General features: G+C 51.2%; 1 protein-coding gene and 1 long non-coding RNA gene across 6 annotated transcripts; one reads left to right on the forward strand and one right to left on the reverse strand.

Annotated features, from left to right (window-relative positions):
* Positions 1-2103: 2103 nt before the first annotated feature.
* On the forward strand, positions 2104-10200 carry LOC122393701. 5 transcript variants are annotated; one of them, XR_006258736.1, is made up of 5 exons: positions 2109-2130; positions 7670-7819; positions 8320-8466; positions 8863-9101; positions 9559-10200. XR_006258736.1 is itself a non-coding variant. In XM_043389945.1 (4 exons), exons 1-4 carry the CDS (start codon positions 2107-2109, stop codon positions 8997-8999), a joined length of 411 nt encoding a protein of 136 aa, XP_043245880.1. In that variant the 5' UTR covers positions 2104-2106; the 3' UTR covers positions 9000-9281. The 5 variants fall into 5 exon arrangements, 3 of the variants coding, with proteins under 3 accessions (XP_043245880.1, XP_043245879.1, XP_043245882.1); XM_043389945.1 differs by lacking the exon at positions 9559-10200 and having other exon boundaries at positions 2104-2130; positions 7717-7819; positions 8863-9281; XM_043389944.1 differs by lacking the exon at positions 9559-10200 and having other exon boundaries at positions 8863-9281.
* A 2630-nt stretch (positions 10201-12830) lies between these two features.
* On the reverse strand, positions 12831-17279 carry LOC122393695. Its single transcript, XR_006258735.1, has 2 exons — positions 15184-17279; positions 12831-13368 (listed from the first exon to the last, which is right to left on the reverse strand). It is a non-coding gene; the product is annotated as an uncharacterized LOC122393695 (long non-coding RNA).
* Positions 17280-17912: the final 633 nt, after the last annotated feature.

Raw genomic sequence — 17912 nt, forward strand, 5'->3', positions numbered from 1 at the left:
GAATCAGCGTCCAAAACTGTACCCATGGACCAGTTTTAATGAAAATCTAAGGGGGTCCCCCTTCGCCCAAAAAAAACTTTGAATGCCTCTAGGGGCCAAAATATAATATGTGGCGAAAAACAGACTTCACCATTGGAATCAGCGTCCAAAACTGTACCCGTGGACCAGTTTTTATGAAAATCTAAGGGGGTCCGAATGTGATTCTGAAAGTGAATCTGAATGCCTCTAGGGGCAAAGTATAATATGTGGCGAAAAACAGACTTCACCATGGGAATCAGCGTCCAAAACTGTACACATCGACAAGTTTTTATGAAAATCTAAGGGGGTCCCCCTTCCCCAAAAAACTTTGAATGCCTCTAGGGGCCAAAGTATAATATGTGGCGAAAAACAGACTTCACCATTGGAATCAGCGTCCAAAACTGTACCCATGGACTAGTTTTTATGAAAATCTAAGGGGGTCCCCCTTCGCCCCAAAAAAACTTTGAATGCCTCTAGGGGCCAAAGTATATTATGTGGCGAAAAACAGACTTCACCATTGGAATCAGCGTCCAAAACTGTACCCATGGACCAGTTTTTATGAAAATCTAAGGGGGTCCCCCTTCGCCCAAAAAACTTTGAATGCCTCTAGGGGCCCAAAGTATAATATGTGGCGAAAAACAGACTTCACCGTTGGAATCAGCGTCCAAAACTGTACACATGGACCAGTTTTTATGAAAATCTAAGGGGGTCCCCCTTCGCCCCAAAAAAACTTTGAATGCCTCTAGGGGCCAAAGTATAATATGTGGCGAAAAACAGACTTCACCATTGGAATCAGCGTCCAAAACTGTACCCATGGACCAGTTTTTATGAAAATCTAAGGGGGTCCCCCTTCGCCCAAAAAAAACTTTGAATGCCTCTAGGGGCCAAAGTATAATATGTGGCGAAAAACAGACTTCACCATTGGAATCAGCGTCCAAAACTGTACCCATGGACCAGTTTTTATGAAAATCTAAGGGGGTCCCCCTTCCCCCAAAAAAACTTTGAATGCCTCTAGGGGCCAAAGTATAATATGTGGCGAAAAACAGACTTCACCGTTGGAATCAGCGTCCAAAACTGTACGCATCGACCAGTTTTTATGAAAATCTAAGGGGGGTCCCCCTTCGCCCCAAAAAACTTTGAATGCCTCTAGGGGCCAAAGTATAATATGTGGCGAAAAACAGACTTCACCATTGGAATCAGCGTCCAAAACTGTACCCATGGACCAGTTTTTATGAAAATCTAAGGGGGTCCCCCTTCGCCCAAAAAAAAACTTTGAATGCCTCTAGGGGCCAACGTATAATATGTGGCGAAAAACAGACTTCACCATTGGAATCAGCGTCCAAAACTGTACCCATGGACCAGTTTTTATGAAAATCTAAGGGGGTCCCCCTTCCCCCAAAAAACTTTGAATGCCTCTAGGGGCCAAAGTATAATATGTGGCGAAAAACAGACTTCACCGTTGGAATCAGCGTCCAAAACTGTACACATGGACCAGTTTTTATGAAAATCTAAGGGGGTCCCCCTTCGCCCCAAAAAAACGTTGAATGCCTCTAGGGGCCAAAGTATAATATGTGGCGAAAAACAGACTTCACCATTGGAATCAGCGTCCAAAACTGTACCCATGGACCAGTTTTTATGAAAATCTAAGGGGGTCCGAATGTGATTCTGAAAGTGAATCTGAATCTGAGGCTGTCTTGACAGACGTCGAGGTTTCACCTTTTCCATCAAGAACGGTGCATCTGGCTACGTGGCTTTTTTGCGTTGCTGACTGCTTAGTGCCTACTGAGCAAGGCTATATAAACCCAGGTGTTGTCCATCTGAACTGCACAGTCACGTGACCCATTTGACCTTCGGATCCAATTCTGGTAGTCAATTCTGGCGCTTTTGTTACCATAGCGGAAAATGTAGCCCCGTGTTCACAGTTCTCCTGACGACGAAGATTCTGCGTAATCTGGCCAATGGCGTTCGAGAACCGCGGCCAAGCCCCGCTGATCTTGAACGTGATTGGTCGGACGGCGTATAGAATCTTCGTCGTCCGGGAGACTGCGAACACGGGGTAAACCAAGAGGTAAACAATCTGTGCGTGGAATGGGGATTGGGAGTGGTGAATGTGTAAAGGCGATGATAGGCCGATTCGTCGATTTTTATTTATACTATTATCCTTATTATATATTCTGATCATTTCGTTTATGTTCAGGAGTTTTTTTCTGTTGATTTAACATAAAAAACGGTGTGTTTTACTGTCAATGCCAAGTGCCATGTTGATATTGAAATTGGGTTACAATTCAACATTCACCGGTTTTTCTATGGCCTGTTGTGAATCATATTATTGGTAATGTGAACATAGGTACCTACTCCATACACTGCTTCTTTTGGGTATATTTTAATGTTTGACCTGATTTTACGTCATTTCACCTTATATGTTCTTGCAGGAACAGTTATCACACCATTATTGTGCAAAAATAAGGGTGGTGTTTCGCGGCACTCTGCCAGCCATTTTTGGCTTACATAGAGACATCAACAAGCCTATACCTCCGACACTACCAGAGGTTGACGCTAGCTCACGGAATGTGCTGGCAGCGGCTGGCAGCGCGCTGGTGAAACACAGCCAGGGGTTACCTCTGTAACGTCATTGTTGTCTAGGTAGATGGGTCTTCATCAATTGTTAACAGCTACAAAAATTGGAATGAAAAATGTTGAGGTATTATGAGCATCAGCTAAACAGGAAAGAGAATTTGGCTGCAGCCCATCTTGCAACGCCTCAATGAAATTTCACGAGAAACTTAAATCAAGGGAGCAGCTACATAACTGAGGTAAAGTCGATAAATCCTTGTGTATTTACCTACATAACACGGGGTAAATCCACAAGGCACCTTGAATTCAAACTATGAAGTGACTCCAAGCGAAATATAGCAGAAATTGGGACTTAGTGGAGCTTAGAAATAATCTGCTTAGTGCTGGATGAATGTTTTCACTTAAAATGAACACCACCATATTCGAGTCATGAAAAAAGTGTTGAGTAAGCATAAGCTTGTAGCATAAAAGATGTTTGTGAAAAGTCACTAGATTTTAAAGTGTTAGTCTCTGCACATTGATTCTCTGATTGTTTAAATGATGAAGTCTCTGCACAGTCTCTGATTGACTGAATGAGCTCTGCAGTCACATCACAATAGTGAAATTCATGGGAAGATTTTATTTGTAATAAAAGAAGGTAATATTTTGAGTTGATTTTTCCTATTCTGTGAAGACCATAGCATGTTTAACAGCATTCCAAACAGGGCATGTCAAAGGCTGGATGGATCTTGGGATTTCCTTGAATTGTGTTTACCATATGTTGTTTTTTATTCAAAGTTATTGTAAAAGCCAACCAACTTTTACAACATTGAGGATCATACTTTAGCTTTGGAAACAAGACATATGTATTATGTAGTCTACATATCTATGGTTATGCTGATCTTGTTTTCCAGAGTCTTTGATTATCACTTAATTTCATTCACTTTTGATGTAGTGAAATCCATGATCATTTTAATGACAAGCTACGTTTGAAATGTATTGTTGCTCCCTTTTTTACCATGCATATTTTTGTGCCTTGTGAGGTCTCATATAGGAATCACAAGAGCAGTAACATGCATTGTTTGCTTGTGTTGTCATAACTTTGTACAATATTTCCAGCTTTATAATATGCAGTTACCAGTCACATTGGGCATCACATATGTATTTTTCCTGCAGGAGGAAAGACACAGAGCTAACTAGTGAGTTGACACATGTTTGTGCTCCTATCACTTCACCCCTGGGGAATCAGTGCCTACAACACCCCTTGAGTATAATGGTCACCAAGGGGTGCTGTCCTGACATGTTCACTTTCTGTTGAGAAGGTTAGAACAAACACCATGTGTGTCATTTAGTTGCATATATAATATCTTTATGTTAAGTCTGCATAAAGTTTGAAGTCTGTAGCCACTCTTAATCCTAGTTTGTCATTAACTTAATCTAGCCTGGGTGGATATTTTGTTGTGCTTAAAGCACGGACTGCGCTACGCCCCGGCACGGCGGCCGGGGCACCTCCCCTGGAAGAAAACGGCACCGGGGAGGGGGGGACGGACGGCGAGGAGCCGGGAAGGAGCGCGGCACCGTCACCCCACAAGCCGCCCGCAGCAACGCCGTTATTCTTGTGCCTCTTGGGCGCCGCCGACGACCTGCGGATGGGGAGCGCATCCCAGACGGGCGGGAGCCGGGAGGGCCGCCCGCGCCATCCGGCCGGCGAAGCAGCAGCCCGGCCAGGCGCGGCGGGCGGCTGGGTGGCGGCCGGACTGAGACGAATCCCGAGTCGCTCCATGTCTCTGTCTCTTGCAAAACTAGTACCGCCGCCGCCCAGCCTTGATGGGTCACCACGAGGAAAAGGCGAGCCCGCTCCCAGTACCTGTCGTGGAGCTCCCGCGCGGGCACGCCGCCTCACCGATGGCCCCTGGTCTTTATCTCTCTCTCTGTCTCTCTCTGTCTCTCTGTCTCTGTCTCTCTCTCTCTCTCTCTCTCTCTCTCTCTCTCTCTCTCTCTCTCTCTCTCTCTCTCTCTCTCTCTCTCTCTCTCTCTCTCTCCGTCTCCGTCTCCGTCTCCGTCTCCGTCTCCGTCTCCGTCTCCGTCTCCGTCTCCGTCTCCGTCTCCGTCTCCGTCTCCGTCTCCGTCTCCGTCTCCGTCTCCGTCTCCGTCTCCGTCTCCGTCTCCGTCTCCGTCTCTCTCTCTCTCTCTCTCTCTCTCTCTCTCTCTCTCTCTCTCTCTCTCTCTCTCTCTCTCTCTCTCTCTCTCTCTCTCTCTCTCTCTCCGACGCCAAAACCGGCTCACAACGGCGTCCATGTCGGCCGGGGCGAAATGACTTGAATAATTATTTCATAAAGGCATTAACAGTGACACAAGACAAAAGTTCAACAAATTCTACGCATGAATCATCCAGTAGGTACCAACTTCGAAAGCAGTTAAAATGAAGATGCACAAGAAAGCGTAATTTCCCAATGACATGATATGACTGTCACAATGCTTAGCCGCAATCACCTCTTTTTGTAGTTGAAATGGTAAGTAATTTTTGAAATTATCTGATAAAAATCTAAAATTGATACCATATTGAAGACCAATCAATTCTACACATGAATCAGGGTGTATCTTTGAGAAAAACTTGAAAGTTTAGGTGTGATAAGAAAAACAAATAAAAATGAACCATTTTCCCATAGACTTTGTATTGGCTCAAAAATCGCATGGATCCAGAATTTCTGGAAGTGCCCTCGCCACAACTGCACGTGCGCTGCGCTCGAAAATGATCACGTGACCAAATCCAGATGAGATCACCGTATTTATAGTCACCGTGTATAAACCCTACTGAGTGTCACTGGAGGCTCAGGAAGCCTGGGATGTATACAAAAAAAATGTTCGTCCTTATTGATGCAATCTTGTAACCAGACGTTTCGGACAACAAGGAGCCTTCGTCAGTGGAAAATAAAATAAAGGCTTTACATTTATCGATGTATAGCCTATATCTTATTTTCCACTGAGGAAGGTAGGTCGGCGTTGCCCCGGACTGCGGGAAAGCCGAAAATGGGATAAATGATCTACGAGGAATGCCGACATTGATGTTTTGCCAATTTATCTCAAACTTTATCCAAAATTCATCAAAGCTGACACGCGTTTTAAGAGCTTTAGGACGCTTGGTGCACACTGGAAGTTATAATTGTGTGATATAATAAGAAAATGCCAGGTAAATCATTCCTTATAGGTAACAGGCCGTTGTGCCGGCTGAAAGTGTAATTTGTTTGACTAAAAATACCTACGCGTTGCTATTCTACAGCAGTGAAGTCCACGTAGCGTGCTTTAACGTGCGTAATTGCACGTTTTCGGCATTACCCCAGCCAGCCATACTTTCATTTGCAGGCCCATAACTTCTAAACGTGCTGTATAAATTTCAAATAGGCAGCACACTTATGCAAAGACATGCTGAAGATTACTTGACCGAATTGGCCAGACAAACGGTAGCATAATGAGTAAGAAATGCAGCTTCAAAGGCGCATGTAGTACAAGGGAAACGTACCTTGAAAACGCTTTTGGCGCCCTCACAGCCGAAGTATTCCAAATGACGACTCGTAACAAACATGCGATAATTGTAGTCACTTAAGCTTAAGAGCATCACTGAGACGTGGCATCTATGTCGTACGGTTTTAGAAATACATCGAATTTCGGCTTTGCCCCAACTCCGGCATTGCCCCAACTTCCCCTACTTTGTTGTCCGGAACGTTTGGTTTTATTTAGGTACATTGTTGTTGTATTGTCATTGTAGTTATGTGAGAAAAACAAAAATTTCAGCTCTTCTAAAGAGGTACAATGAGTACAAAATGTACCTATACCTTGCAATTTTGTTATCGGTGACCTAAAGGCACGTCAATTTTACAACCTCTCCATTATAAGTCAATGGGAGGAAATCGAAAGGCACCTCTTTTGGACGAACATCATTCTAAGCACTCTACACACGGAATTACACTTAAATATGACACACTGAACCGGAAAATGGCACCCGTGACCCCTCGTTATGCTCGTGAGGTCATCGCAGGTCACGCATGGTATATAACAGTTTTTTTTTTTGCTAATGAGCTTTGGTAGAGGCATGCTAGCAGGAGGCCCCTGTGCCCACACAGCAGGCCCCTATGCCCGCACAGGAGAACCCTGTGCCCATACAGGAGGACCCCTGTGCCCGAACAGGAGGCCTTTGTGCCCGCAACGGAGGCCCCTGTGCCCAAATAGGAGGCCCGTGTGTCAAAACACGAGGGTTTAGGCGAAGAGGAGGCCCTCTTATGAAGAGACCCCCTACTTCGGCTTGTCACCCAGGTGGCAAAAAATCCGTGACGCCGCCCCTGATGCAATGCCGGAGTTACTGAACAGTGGACAGTGCCTAAATGCCATGCCGCGCCCCGAAATCGAATCGATCTGACGAATGACGTGCGATTCGTTCGATATGTATACCTGATTCTGGTGCACTTTTACCTGCACTACGACGAAATAGGCTGCACTATGACGAACATCGTGCCGCGATTCAATATAGGTATGACTGCACTATGCCGCGCTGTCGAACTCGCCTGAATTATCACCGAAATGTGTGCACCACCGCCTAAATTGGGCGCTAAAAAAGGTCTATATTTTCCGTCCATCGCGATGGTGATTCCGGATCAGTCTGACCTTTGGGCCACGGCACTGCGGCGGTCGGCCAGCTGAGCAGAGCTGTCACTGCGCTGAGCTGTCACCCTCTGACCTCTGTCAACTGAGCTGTCACCCTCTGACCTCTGTCCACTGAGCTGTCACCGCCACTGAGCCGGTGACGGGCCGGGCTGTCACCGGTGAGGGGCCGGGCTGACACCGGTGGCAGGCCGGGCTGACACCGATGAGGGGCCCGGCTGTCACCGGTGAGGGGCCCGGCTGTCACCGGTGACGGGCCCGGCTGACACCGGTGACGGGCCGGGCTGTCACCGGTGAGGGGCCGGGCTGTCACCGGTGAGGGGCCCCGCTGTCACCGGTGACGGGCCCGGCTGTCACCGGTGAGGGGCCGGGCTGTCACCGGTGACGGGCCCGGCTGTCACCGGTGACGGGCCCGGCTGTCACCGGACCGCGGGCACACCAGCGCGCCGGCGGCCTCAGCCTGCACACGCGAGCCGCGTCTGGCTGCAGGTACCAGCTCTGTCGGCAATGGCAGCGTCCAGGGCGACGGCGGCAGCGCTGCTGGTGCTGCTGGTCACAGCGGCGCCGGCCCTTCTGACCGGCCCACCGGACCGTGAGTACGCTGCCGACACAGAACCACGCCCTCTGCTGAGTGCTGACCGGCCGAGACGGCGGCGCAGAGGCTCCAGCGCAGGTCGCGGCGATCCGTAACCCCGGTAATCTAACTTCCGTAATGCAGCGTAATGTAGGTATAAAGGTGTGCATTTTGGGGTTGGACGCCCGACCCTGAGGCCGTGGTGCACGTGGGCCCTTGGACGTGGGTAATACATATTCAGCATGTTCAGCATTCACTGCAGTAACGTTAACTATAAACGGACTATCCAGGAGACAGATTCATGATTATAGCCGTTCAGCGTATGTACCCAGGATTACTGATTACTGATTATGCAGTGGCCCAGATGAGCTATCCGAATCTAGCAGCGCTGGCTGGGCGGCGAGGGGCCGTCGGTGGTCGCTGACGGTCGCTGACGACACCGACGACCGCTGACGGTCGCTGACGACCGCTGACGGTCGCTGACAGTCGCTGACGGTCGCTCGGTTTGGGTGCGGCAGCTCCGCCGGATCCGACTTCTGCCGAGGGGTGCCGGGCGGCGGGCGCCCTGTGCCTGGCCCGGCCCGGCCCCGGACAGCCGGCCTGCCCGCGCTGGCAGCGGCCCTTCGCCGGCATCTGCGGGCCCGCGGCCGACTGCTGCTTTATCGGTATGTGGGTGGCACGAACCGCTGCTGCTCCATTGGTGGCCGGTCTGTCGGCTTCCTGAGGGTCTGTGTCGGGTCTGTGTTGGGTGTGTTGGGTCTGTGTCGGGTGTGTTGGGTCTGTGTCGGGTGTGTTGGGTCTGTGTGGGGTCTGTGTCGGGTCTATCAGGTCTGCTGGCTCTGTGTCGGGTCTGTGGGGTCTGCGTCGGGTCTGTCGGCTCTCTGTCGGTCTGTGTCGGGTCCGTCAGGTCTGCTGGCTCTGTGTCGGGTTTGTGAAGTCTGTGTCGGTCTGTGTCAGGTCTGTCGGATCTGTATCGGGTCTGTATGGGGTCTGTGTCTGCTCCCAGTCGCGCCTGTGTCTGCTCTGACCCGTATTCCGCTGGTCTGCGACTGCGCCCTCAGAGTATTGGAACCACGCGCTGGTCTGCGGCCTGTTTGGCGGGGACTGCGCGCCCGTGGCCAGCTGCGGGGGCGCGCCTCGGCATCGGAACGCCTTCTGCGCGCGGCCCGGTGACACCTGCTGCATCTGGCTCTACTAGCCCGGTGACACGTGCTGTATCTGGCTCTACTAGCCCGGCGACACCTGCTGCGTCTGGCTCTACTAGCCCGGCGACACCTGCTGCGTCTGGCTCTACTAGCTGGTGACACCTGCTGCGTCTGGCTCTACTAGCTGGTGCTAGCGTGCCGCTCTATGTGACACTGCTAGCAGCCACACTGCTACACCCGGCTCTTAACGATTATTCTGTCACACTTAAAAAAACGAAGCGTTTCAGAGCTTGGACCTATATAATTGGGAAAAATAATAAATGTTGGCAATGGTGGCCCTCGCTGGTGTGATGACTAAGCACGTAAACAGGGCTACTGGTGGAAAGACATGGGGAAAATCAAAGTCATATTCAATTGATAAAAAATCACAAAAATAATTGCGCCACTTCTCGTAACAGTGCGACAACTGACAAGCAAGGTCAAACATCTCAACCAAGGGCTCCGCCACCGGGGAGGGGGGACGGGGGACATGTCCCCCCAATCAAAATGTTGAGGGGACATACTCAACATTTTTGTCCCCCCCCCCCCCCTAATCGACTCTGCTGCTGGTAGATAAATCGACTCTTCTTCCTAACACCGAAAACAGAACATAGGTACCAAGATTCTCCGAAGAAAAAAAAAAATGATGAAAATCTTATGAACCTGTCGTCGGTAACTATATTGTCGCTGTGTTTTATTTTCTGTTATGGGGGCCACGGATTTCAGTTTTCTTTTAGAAGCCCATATCGACAGGCGTTTTTTCGTTAGGTAAATCAACGGGAGTCTTACTGATGACTGTTCGCAATCACACGCGCTGTGAGAAAATCACGGTCGCGGTGGGCGGGACCGGCGCTGCCACCTTCGGTGACCGTGCCACGATCGCGGTGGATGCGACCTGCATCACTGCCTCTGGCGGCGCAAGGCTCGCTGCAACACCACGTGCAGCGGCGGTGAGGACCGAGGCCGGAACCGTGGTGAGACCGTACCGCCCGCACGCACCGGCCAGGCGGCATGGTGTCGCAACCTACGCACTGGCCACTGACCGACCTTCGCCCGACCTCTCGGGACGTGACGATGAACCCGGAACGGAGCGCGAGGAGATGACTTTCGCCCGACCCTGGGGCCGCGGTGGCGAGACCGGCCCGGCGCGCGAGGTCACGACTTTCACGCCGCACAGCTGCGCCACGTGAAGTGCGCGCTTCTCCGACGTTTAGAACATGTAGTTTTTATATTTATGTGCTTAGCCCTGCAATGGAACAAGCTTTTTCTCCTGTAGCTCTGTATAGCCAACAAAAAAGCAGACTAACAAAGGAGCAGACCTGGAATGCGGATCGCATTATTTCTTGTGTGAAATATATTACGACGTATTACGGTAAATACGAGCGTAATGACTTATTGCAGGACCGATCCTCACGGACTGCATGATTTAGGTATTGTACTTCACAGTGTTCGATATGCCAGGTTCTAAGCTGATGTATGTATGTCGCCGTGGCGCGGCAGTGTTTTCTTCACTGCGCGTGTAGCGGGTAACATTGCGACTGTCTGCCTATTGCCTAGTAACTGTACTTTTGCTGTACTTGAATCTAATCTCATGTCTATAATAGCCTGTAATGTAATATACCTGTTCCAAGACAAAGCAAATTCTTTGTAGTTGGTAACGTTCGCGTCTCAAAGAGACGAATGCTAGTTTAGAAGTTGGGCTAAAAATAAACTTTCATACTCCTAAACAAACAACCTGCTCAGCAGACGCTTCACGCGTGAAGCCAAGCTGGCAAAGTAAAACATAAAATTCACAAATGCAAAGATAAGAGACATGAAAATGTCTCGTGATGTCAAATGTCCGAAAGTACCCCACCCGTGGGGTAAAGTCAGGCAGAGGGTGGGGCAGCTTAAGACGGTCGGGGGACCCCTCGTTATGTTACAGTTTCATTGGTTATACCTATGGCCTTGGTTTCATTCAGTCACAATGTGATTTCATTGTATTGATGCCAAAACGTCACACACGTTCAATATCAACCCTTTCACTACCATGGGAGACAAAACCTTGCTCTGGGAACTCCCCGTCCTCCTCCCCATACACACACGCCCGTATACCAGCCTAAATATTAAATGCCTACCAATCTAAAAATGCATTCATTTGTAGTAATACATTTTTAGATGCGTAGTTTACCATTTAACCATAATGTACCATCTTCATACCATTTACTATCTGATGTTAGCTTACAGATAGTCCGATGCATCCCCACGTCCAACTGCCCGAAGCATCTCATCACGCCCCGAAAACATATTAACCCGGCCGGGCCCGGGGGGTAATCCCAACCACCGCAGCCCGGGGGGGGGGCGTTTTTCGCCCCCCCCCTGTCTAACTCCGTAAATAAGGGAGTTACGGAAACAAAAGCGATACCAAACGAAAGGTCCTTACGAGACGATTCTAAAGCACCTAAAATTTTTGACCTCAGGTCAATTTTCAAGGTCAGAGGTCAAGGTCAAAGGCCAAAACCGGCACATGTGTAGTGATCTCAAAGTAAGCCTTCTAGAGGATGGCAGGATGCATCAAACCGGCAAAATTGGGTATCAAACGAAAGAAGAGAATCTGAGGATTCCGAATATGTGCTCAAAATCAAAGGTCAAGGTCAAGGTCACGCTCACAATTGACCTCAAACTTTGCACTTTTTCGTACATCTTGCGTGCTAACTTCCAAGACGTTTTGAAATGTTTGGAGGCTTATCAGTTCCCTATTTGTGGTTCATCTTACGATACAAGGCTGCTCAAAGGTCAAGGTCACAGAAGAGTATCCTTGCTAGAGGCTATTTCACTAATTCAAGTTAGTAATAATAAATAAGACAATTTTGCCATCCGGAAGCTCTAAATAAAGCCTTAGAGGAAAATGGATGCCAGATTCGTGATCAGCGGGTACAAATCCATCGTAACCGACCTTTCATGTGTCAAGGTCAACCAAAGGTCATTCGAGGTCACATGAGGTCAACATAAAATTTGACCTTTTCCAAACAAAATATATATCATTCGACGCGGCTTGACACGGCGAATGCGATGGTACCACTGCCGTAGCTCTAGGACCATTTTTGTTGAAGTTATTTGCGAAAAACTAAAACCACATTTCGGGGTCGTTGACCTGACCTCTGACCTCAGGTCACCAAAACTATTTTTCTATTTTTCTCTAGGTCAAACGCTACACAACCGTGCTCGTAATTTGTCTTTATCTCTAAAACTCTATTTTTAGCAGCTATTTGAAGTTCGCGTCTGTGACGCCGAAGTTTGCCTTGCAGGGGTCTAGAAAAATCGACCTTGTGACGTCATCAAGGGGGCTAGGTCAAAAAATTTTACTTCAGTAGATGTCAAATTGATGGGGAGAAAAGGTACTGAAAGTTTCGCTTCCCTATCCCTAAGCGTTCGGGAGCTATCGCAAAAATTCGCCAGGGGGGGGCGAAAAACGCCCCCCCCGGGCCCGCGAGGGTTAACTTGCGACTCGTGAGCAGACGTGAAATCTCACGCACGTAACGTAACAGCCAGGTTTAATTTACATCAACCTAGCAATACCACGATTGCAAGGCAAAACAAACAGTCGTTCAAGAAAAACTCATATCTAGCGCTGCCACTTTGACATTTTGACCCCTGCGACGTCATCTTTGACCTGACCTGAAAATGACTATATAATCATTGTAGACCATGTCCGTGAGTACTCTATGCCGTTTACCGCTTGTCTCTATTGCTTCGTTCTCGAGGTCTCAGGGGGGGGGGAGGGGGGCGGTCAACCACCCCCGGTCGGTTCTATGTTGGCGCGGACCCCCGTCGGTGCGCGGGTTAAAATGCCGCCAAACTCCTGATTTGAAGCACAGCACTGTATTGAATGGCCGACCATGAAACGAGCTAATAGTCGACAACACAATCGGTAGAGGAAATCTGTGGAGCAGCTGGTGGAGCGAAATGAAGCAAATCTGCTGCTGGGTGACTGTCCGCTGACTCAGGCCACTGACAGACCGCCAACTGACAGATAGCTGACAGATAGCTGACAAACAGCTGACAGACAGCTGACAGACAGCTGAGAGACGGCTGACAGACAGCTGACACAGCTGACAGGTGACGGAAGCTGAGAGACTGTTGACAGGCGGCTGACATCTGTAACCCTGTTGACATAACAAAACACCGAAACCCTTGACGAGTTAAGGGAGAATGGTGCGAGTTGTATCACCGGTTCCAGTACGGTATAGCCGTCTGGCACTCATACATGCACGCCTTTCCATATACCTATGAAAACAAAACATTGCGCCTGTGGCCACTCAATGAAACTTCGCTGGGCTGAAACTTCCTTCAGCCGACACAAACGTAAAAAGTAGAAACTGTCCTTGGCACAAGTAAAACAATCTGTGAAATTCGCGTGCATCTCAGTGCAAAAGAATAAAAACATTTTTACGCAAAGCTTGTCCGTAAACGCAAACGGTTACGGACAAATGTTACACAATGACACTCGAAAATAGACTACCGATCGGTCTCTGCGGCCGTCTGGCGGGGCGCGCTCGGCAGACGCTCGGCCGGCCGGCCCGGGGCGGACTGGAGCAGACGCTGCTCGGACGCTGCCTAGACCGGCCCGGGGCGGACTCAGCAGACGCTGCTCGGACGCTGCCTAGACCGGGCCGGGGCGGACTCGGAGCAGACGCCGCTCGGCCGGCCCGGGGCGGACTGGAGCAGACGGCCGGTCGGACGCTGCCTAGGGCGGGCCGGGGCGGACTCCGGCAGACGCCGGTCGGACGCTGCCTAGACCGGGCCGCCAGCCGCCCCAGCTCCGCGCCCCGATATACACCCGTTCACGATGGACTGCACCCGCCCTCCTCACGGTTCGTCGGAAGGTCATCTCAGGCTCAAAAGAAACGATATATACCATTCGAAAGCTGACGGTGAGCTGAATCCAAAATTGTAATCTTTATCAAAATCGATCGATGGCTTTTTTTGAAAATTGCGGCTTTGTAAAAACTTTATAATTTTTTATTCAACGGGCTGTCCCGGACATTCTTGAAAACATAATCATGTATTTTTGAGTTCCAGTGAAAGCTAAACGCCAAAAGTACAATATTTAGCGAAGCAATATTTCCTAACATTAATATGCGTCTCCCACAGCCGACAATAAGGCGCAGTCACACTGCTCAGTGTCACGATGGACCAAAGTCGGCCACACAGAAGCGTGAAATGACCCTTATCGACTCGCAGACCCGGCGCTCTCGGCCCGCCTGACCAGCCACGGAAAGAACGTTCGGCTCTCGTTCTACTAAATGAATGTCATATTTGTCAGTTTAACTGTCCACATCGCTATTAAAGTTATTCAGGATACCTGTGAGGAAAATTCATTGTTCTGCTTGATTTACAACATGCTTTACTTTACATTTTTCTTATACATGTTTTGTTCCATTCAGCTGCGCTCAGTGCCCGCGCAGGTGAAGTGAGCGGGGTTTCACTGTCAGAGGCTGTACTGGTGACAGCTGCTCGGCCGTGCGACCGGTCAAAGGTTACCCTGCCCCGCCGGGCGCTACCCCCACTCCACCCGAGCTGAGGCCGGTGCAACCTCTGACATTTAAGCGCGGCCAATTTTCCTTATTTGGGCATGATACCAAGCTCAATTGAGCAAAGTAGACATGAACAAATGCAAATTAATGCATGATGTGAAGATGACCGAGCAATGAATCTTCTGGCTCATGTATCCTGAATAACTCAAGTACCGACTTGAATCGTTAAACTAACAAATATGACGCCCGTTTAGTAGAACGACAGCCGAACCTCCTTGCCGTGGCCGGTCAGGCGGGCCGAGAGCGCCGGGTCTGCGAGTCGATAAGGGTCATTTCACGCCTCTGTGTGGCCGACTTTGGTCCATCGTGACACTGAGCTGTGTGACTGCGCCTTATTGTCGGCTGTGGGAGACGCATATTAATGTTAGGAAATATTGCTTCGCTAAATATTGTTCTTTTGGCGTTCAGCTTTCACTGGAACTCAAAAATACATGATTATGTTTTCAAGAATGTCCGGGACAGCCCGTTTAATAAAAAATTATAAAGTTTTTACAAAAACGCGATTTTCAAAAAACGCCATCGATCGATTTTGATAAAAATTACATTTTTGGATTCAGTTCACCGTCAGCTTTCGAATGATATATATCGTTTCTTTTGAGCCTGAGATGGCCTTCCGACGAACCGTGTCCTGGTAGTGCACCGCGGCGACTACGTCCCCGACCTGGTCCGACCTTCACCATCTCCAATCGCCCGGGGCAGCGGATGCCCACCAGCGGGACCGGGTGCCGCGCCAGGGGGGCCGATGGCCGGTCCCCCGCAGCGGCCCCGGCCCGCGCTGAATGAATAGCCTGGCGCCCCCCGCCGCCGACACGGGCGGCGGGGTCACGGGCGGCCGGAGCGGGGGAGGTCGCCGCAGTAGGAGGGCTAAGAAGAATCGCCGCTACAGAAGAAACTGCCGTGTCCGAAGCCGCCTGCTCATACTGAGCTGGAACGCGGAGGGTCTCCGGAAGAAAACGCTGGAGGTTCAACGTTGGCTGTCGGACAACAAGGTAGACGTGGCGGTGATCCAGGAGGCCCAGCTGCCGGCGAAGAAAAACATCGCCCTCCCTGGTTTCCAGATCGCCTCGGTCGCCCGTCGAGTGCGAGGGCGTAGAACAGACGGCCCTGTGAAAGGAGGGGACGTTGTAATATACATCCGGGACGGACTCAGCTTCACCAGACTTGAGGACCGCCCACTCGACGCCTCCGACGACAGCACAGAGTGGTGTGGTGCCCGACTGCTCCTCCCACCTAGTCAACATTCTAGTCAACCGACCACCATCGACATCCATAACATATACAGGCCGCCCATCCGTACGGGCGAGAGCGACGAGAGGGAGGACAGGTTCGCCCTCACTCTCAGACCCACTTCAGACTGCATTATCACCGGGGATTTCAACGCGCATCACCCGAGGTGGGACCACCAGTGTGACGACGCGGATGACGTCGGCCGCCGCCTGGCCGCCTGGTGCGAGGCCGGGGACTGGTCTGTCCTCAACTCTGGCGCTCCGACCCACGCCGACTACAGGGGGAACACCGGAGCCCCAGACGTCACCGTCTGCACGCGCGGCCTTGCGAGGAGGTGTGCGTGGTCTATCGGGGATGACCTCGGCAGTGACCACCTACCGCAACTCGTCGAGGTCGTGTGCCACGGCGGCCGGCCGCGGCGCATCCGGAAAACGAAGTGGGCCTTCCACAAGGCGGACTGGGTCGGATTCCGCGACGGCATCGAGCGGACACTCGAGACGAGCTCACCCCCGCCGGGCGCCACCACCGAGCAACTCCTGGCAGTGTTTAGCCAGACGCTGTTAGCTCACAGTGTGGAGATGATCCCGCGGGGCGCGCGAGCCGACCCAAAACCGTGGGCCCTGGACCCGGAACTTGTGCGGGCCGTGGCGGAGCGCCGGGAGGCGAGAGACGCCATGCGAACGGATCGTTCCCGGGAGGCGAGGGAACGGTGGCTGACGGCTAAGCGCCATGCCGCCATCACTGAAGACAAAGCCAAGACGCGCAGCTTCCGCGACTTTGCCACAACAACGCTGAACAAGCCGACCAGCATCGGCCTGGTGACCAAGGTGCTGCGCAAGATGGAGGGGTCGGTGCAGGCTTGCCCCGGCCACGCTCTCCAAGGGGACCATGGCCTTGCCGTGGAGGACCTTGAGAAGGCGACCTCCTTCGCGCGAACCTACTCACGGGTCAGCCGGCAAGTCCGGTCGAGGAAGTTAGACCGCAAGGTAAAACATGAACTGATTCAACGCAGCCGCCCCCCGTGCACTGCCTGCGCGGGGGAAAGAGAGGACGCCAGCTGCTGCGGACCGTTCTCCACAACAGAGATGGATATCCAGCTGCGGAAGCTGCGCAACAAGAAGGCCCCAGGACCAGACAACATCTGCGCGGAGCACCTGAAGCACCTCGGCCCCACCGCCAAGGCCCTGCTCCTGCGCCTCATCAATCAGTCCTGGCTGAGGGGGGAGGTCCCGGCAGACTGGCGAAGAGCCGTCATCGTGCCGATCCCCAATGTAAGGGCAAAATTTAGCGCGACGCGTACGTCGGTGAGGAGCGGCGGGCCGGAGTACCAGAGTGCGTGTGAGGCCAGTCCGCCGTGCGATAGCCTCCGGCGGGAAAGGCGTGCCCGCCGGGTGAAAGGCAGCGGCTGGCCGGCACCTGGGACTCGCGGACCCGTCTCTCGTGGCATTTGCCAGTGCGGTGTCGTCGGGGCAACACCTTTCGGTAAGCGAACTTTTCCCTCCCCCCCCCTAAATTAATGCCGCAGCGCCCAGGCGCTGCGGAAGTCCCCGACAAATGTCCTGGATTTCATTTGGCTTTCCGACCCGCCGCAAATAGCGGTGGGCACTCCCGTTTATATCCAGGACAGTCTCACCTAAATTATATTCGTCGGCGCGGCGCGTAGCGTGAATGAGTGTGCGTTTGGAGGTGTGATATGGGTAGTGTGCGTGAGCGTAAGTGTGTGAACCATAAATGCCCCTGGTCTAACGATACGAAAATACAGCGTAATGGAATGTGAGCAAAATATTTCATTGGGGGAATGGCAGATGCCGGGCTGATCCACGGTGAACGTGAACGAACAATCATACGGGCCGCTTAGTTTAATACACCCGGGTGGCAGGCGGGCATTGTAGAGTAACTTTGATCAGCGTAATGTCTGTACATGGGGGGAACCATTAAAAGGTTGCAGGTTCCGATGCGTGAAACCCCTACATAAAAATGGTGCATCGGCCGGGAAATCTTTCCCATCGGAGGTCCGGACGCCCGAAGTGCACCTCCCGCCGCAATCTGTGATACTCGATGGTAATAATTCCGCTCCCGACATTGGTGTACATCGGCGCCCGGGTGGTAATTGCCGCCTCCGGG

This window comes from Amphibalanus amphitrite, unplaced genomic scaffold (assembly GCF_019059575.1).
Source record: "Amphibalanus amphitrite isolate SeventyFive unplaced genomic scaffold, NRLGWU_Aamphi_draft 000548F_arrow, whole genome shotgun sequence".
NCBI classification, from domain to species: Eukaryota; Metazoa; Arthropoda; class Thecostraca; order Balanomorpha; family Balanidae; genus Amphibalanus; species Amphibalanus amphitrite.

Bases quoted from the DNA above. Each gene is read 5' to 3' on its own strand.
- LOC122393701 (XM_043389944.1), top strand. The intron at 7,820-8,319 runs GTGAGTACGCTG...TGGGTGCGGCAG, and splicing joins TCTGACCGGCCCACCGGACC to CTCCGCCGGATCCGACTTCT. The intron at 8,467-8,862 runs GTATGTGGGTGG...CTGCGCCCTCAG, and splicing joins GGCCGACTGCTGCTTTATCG to AGTATTGGAACCACGCGCTG.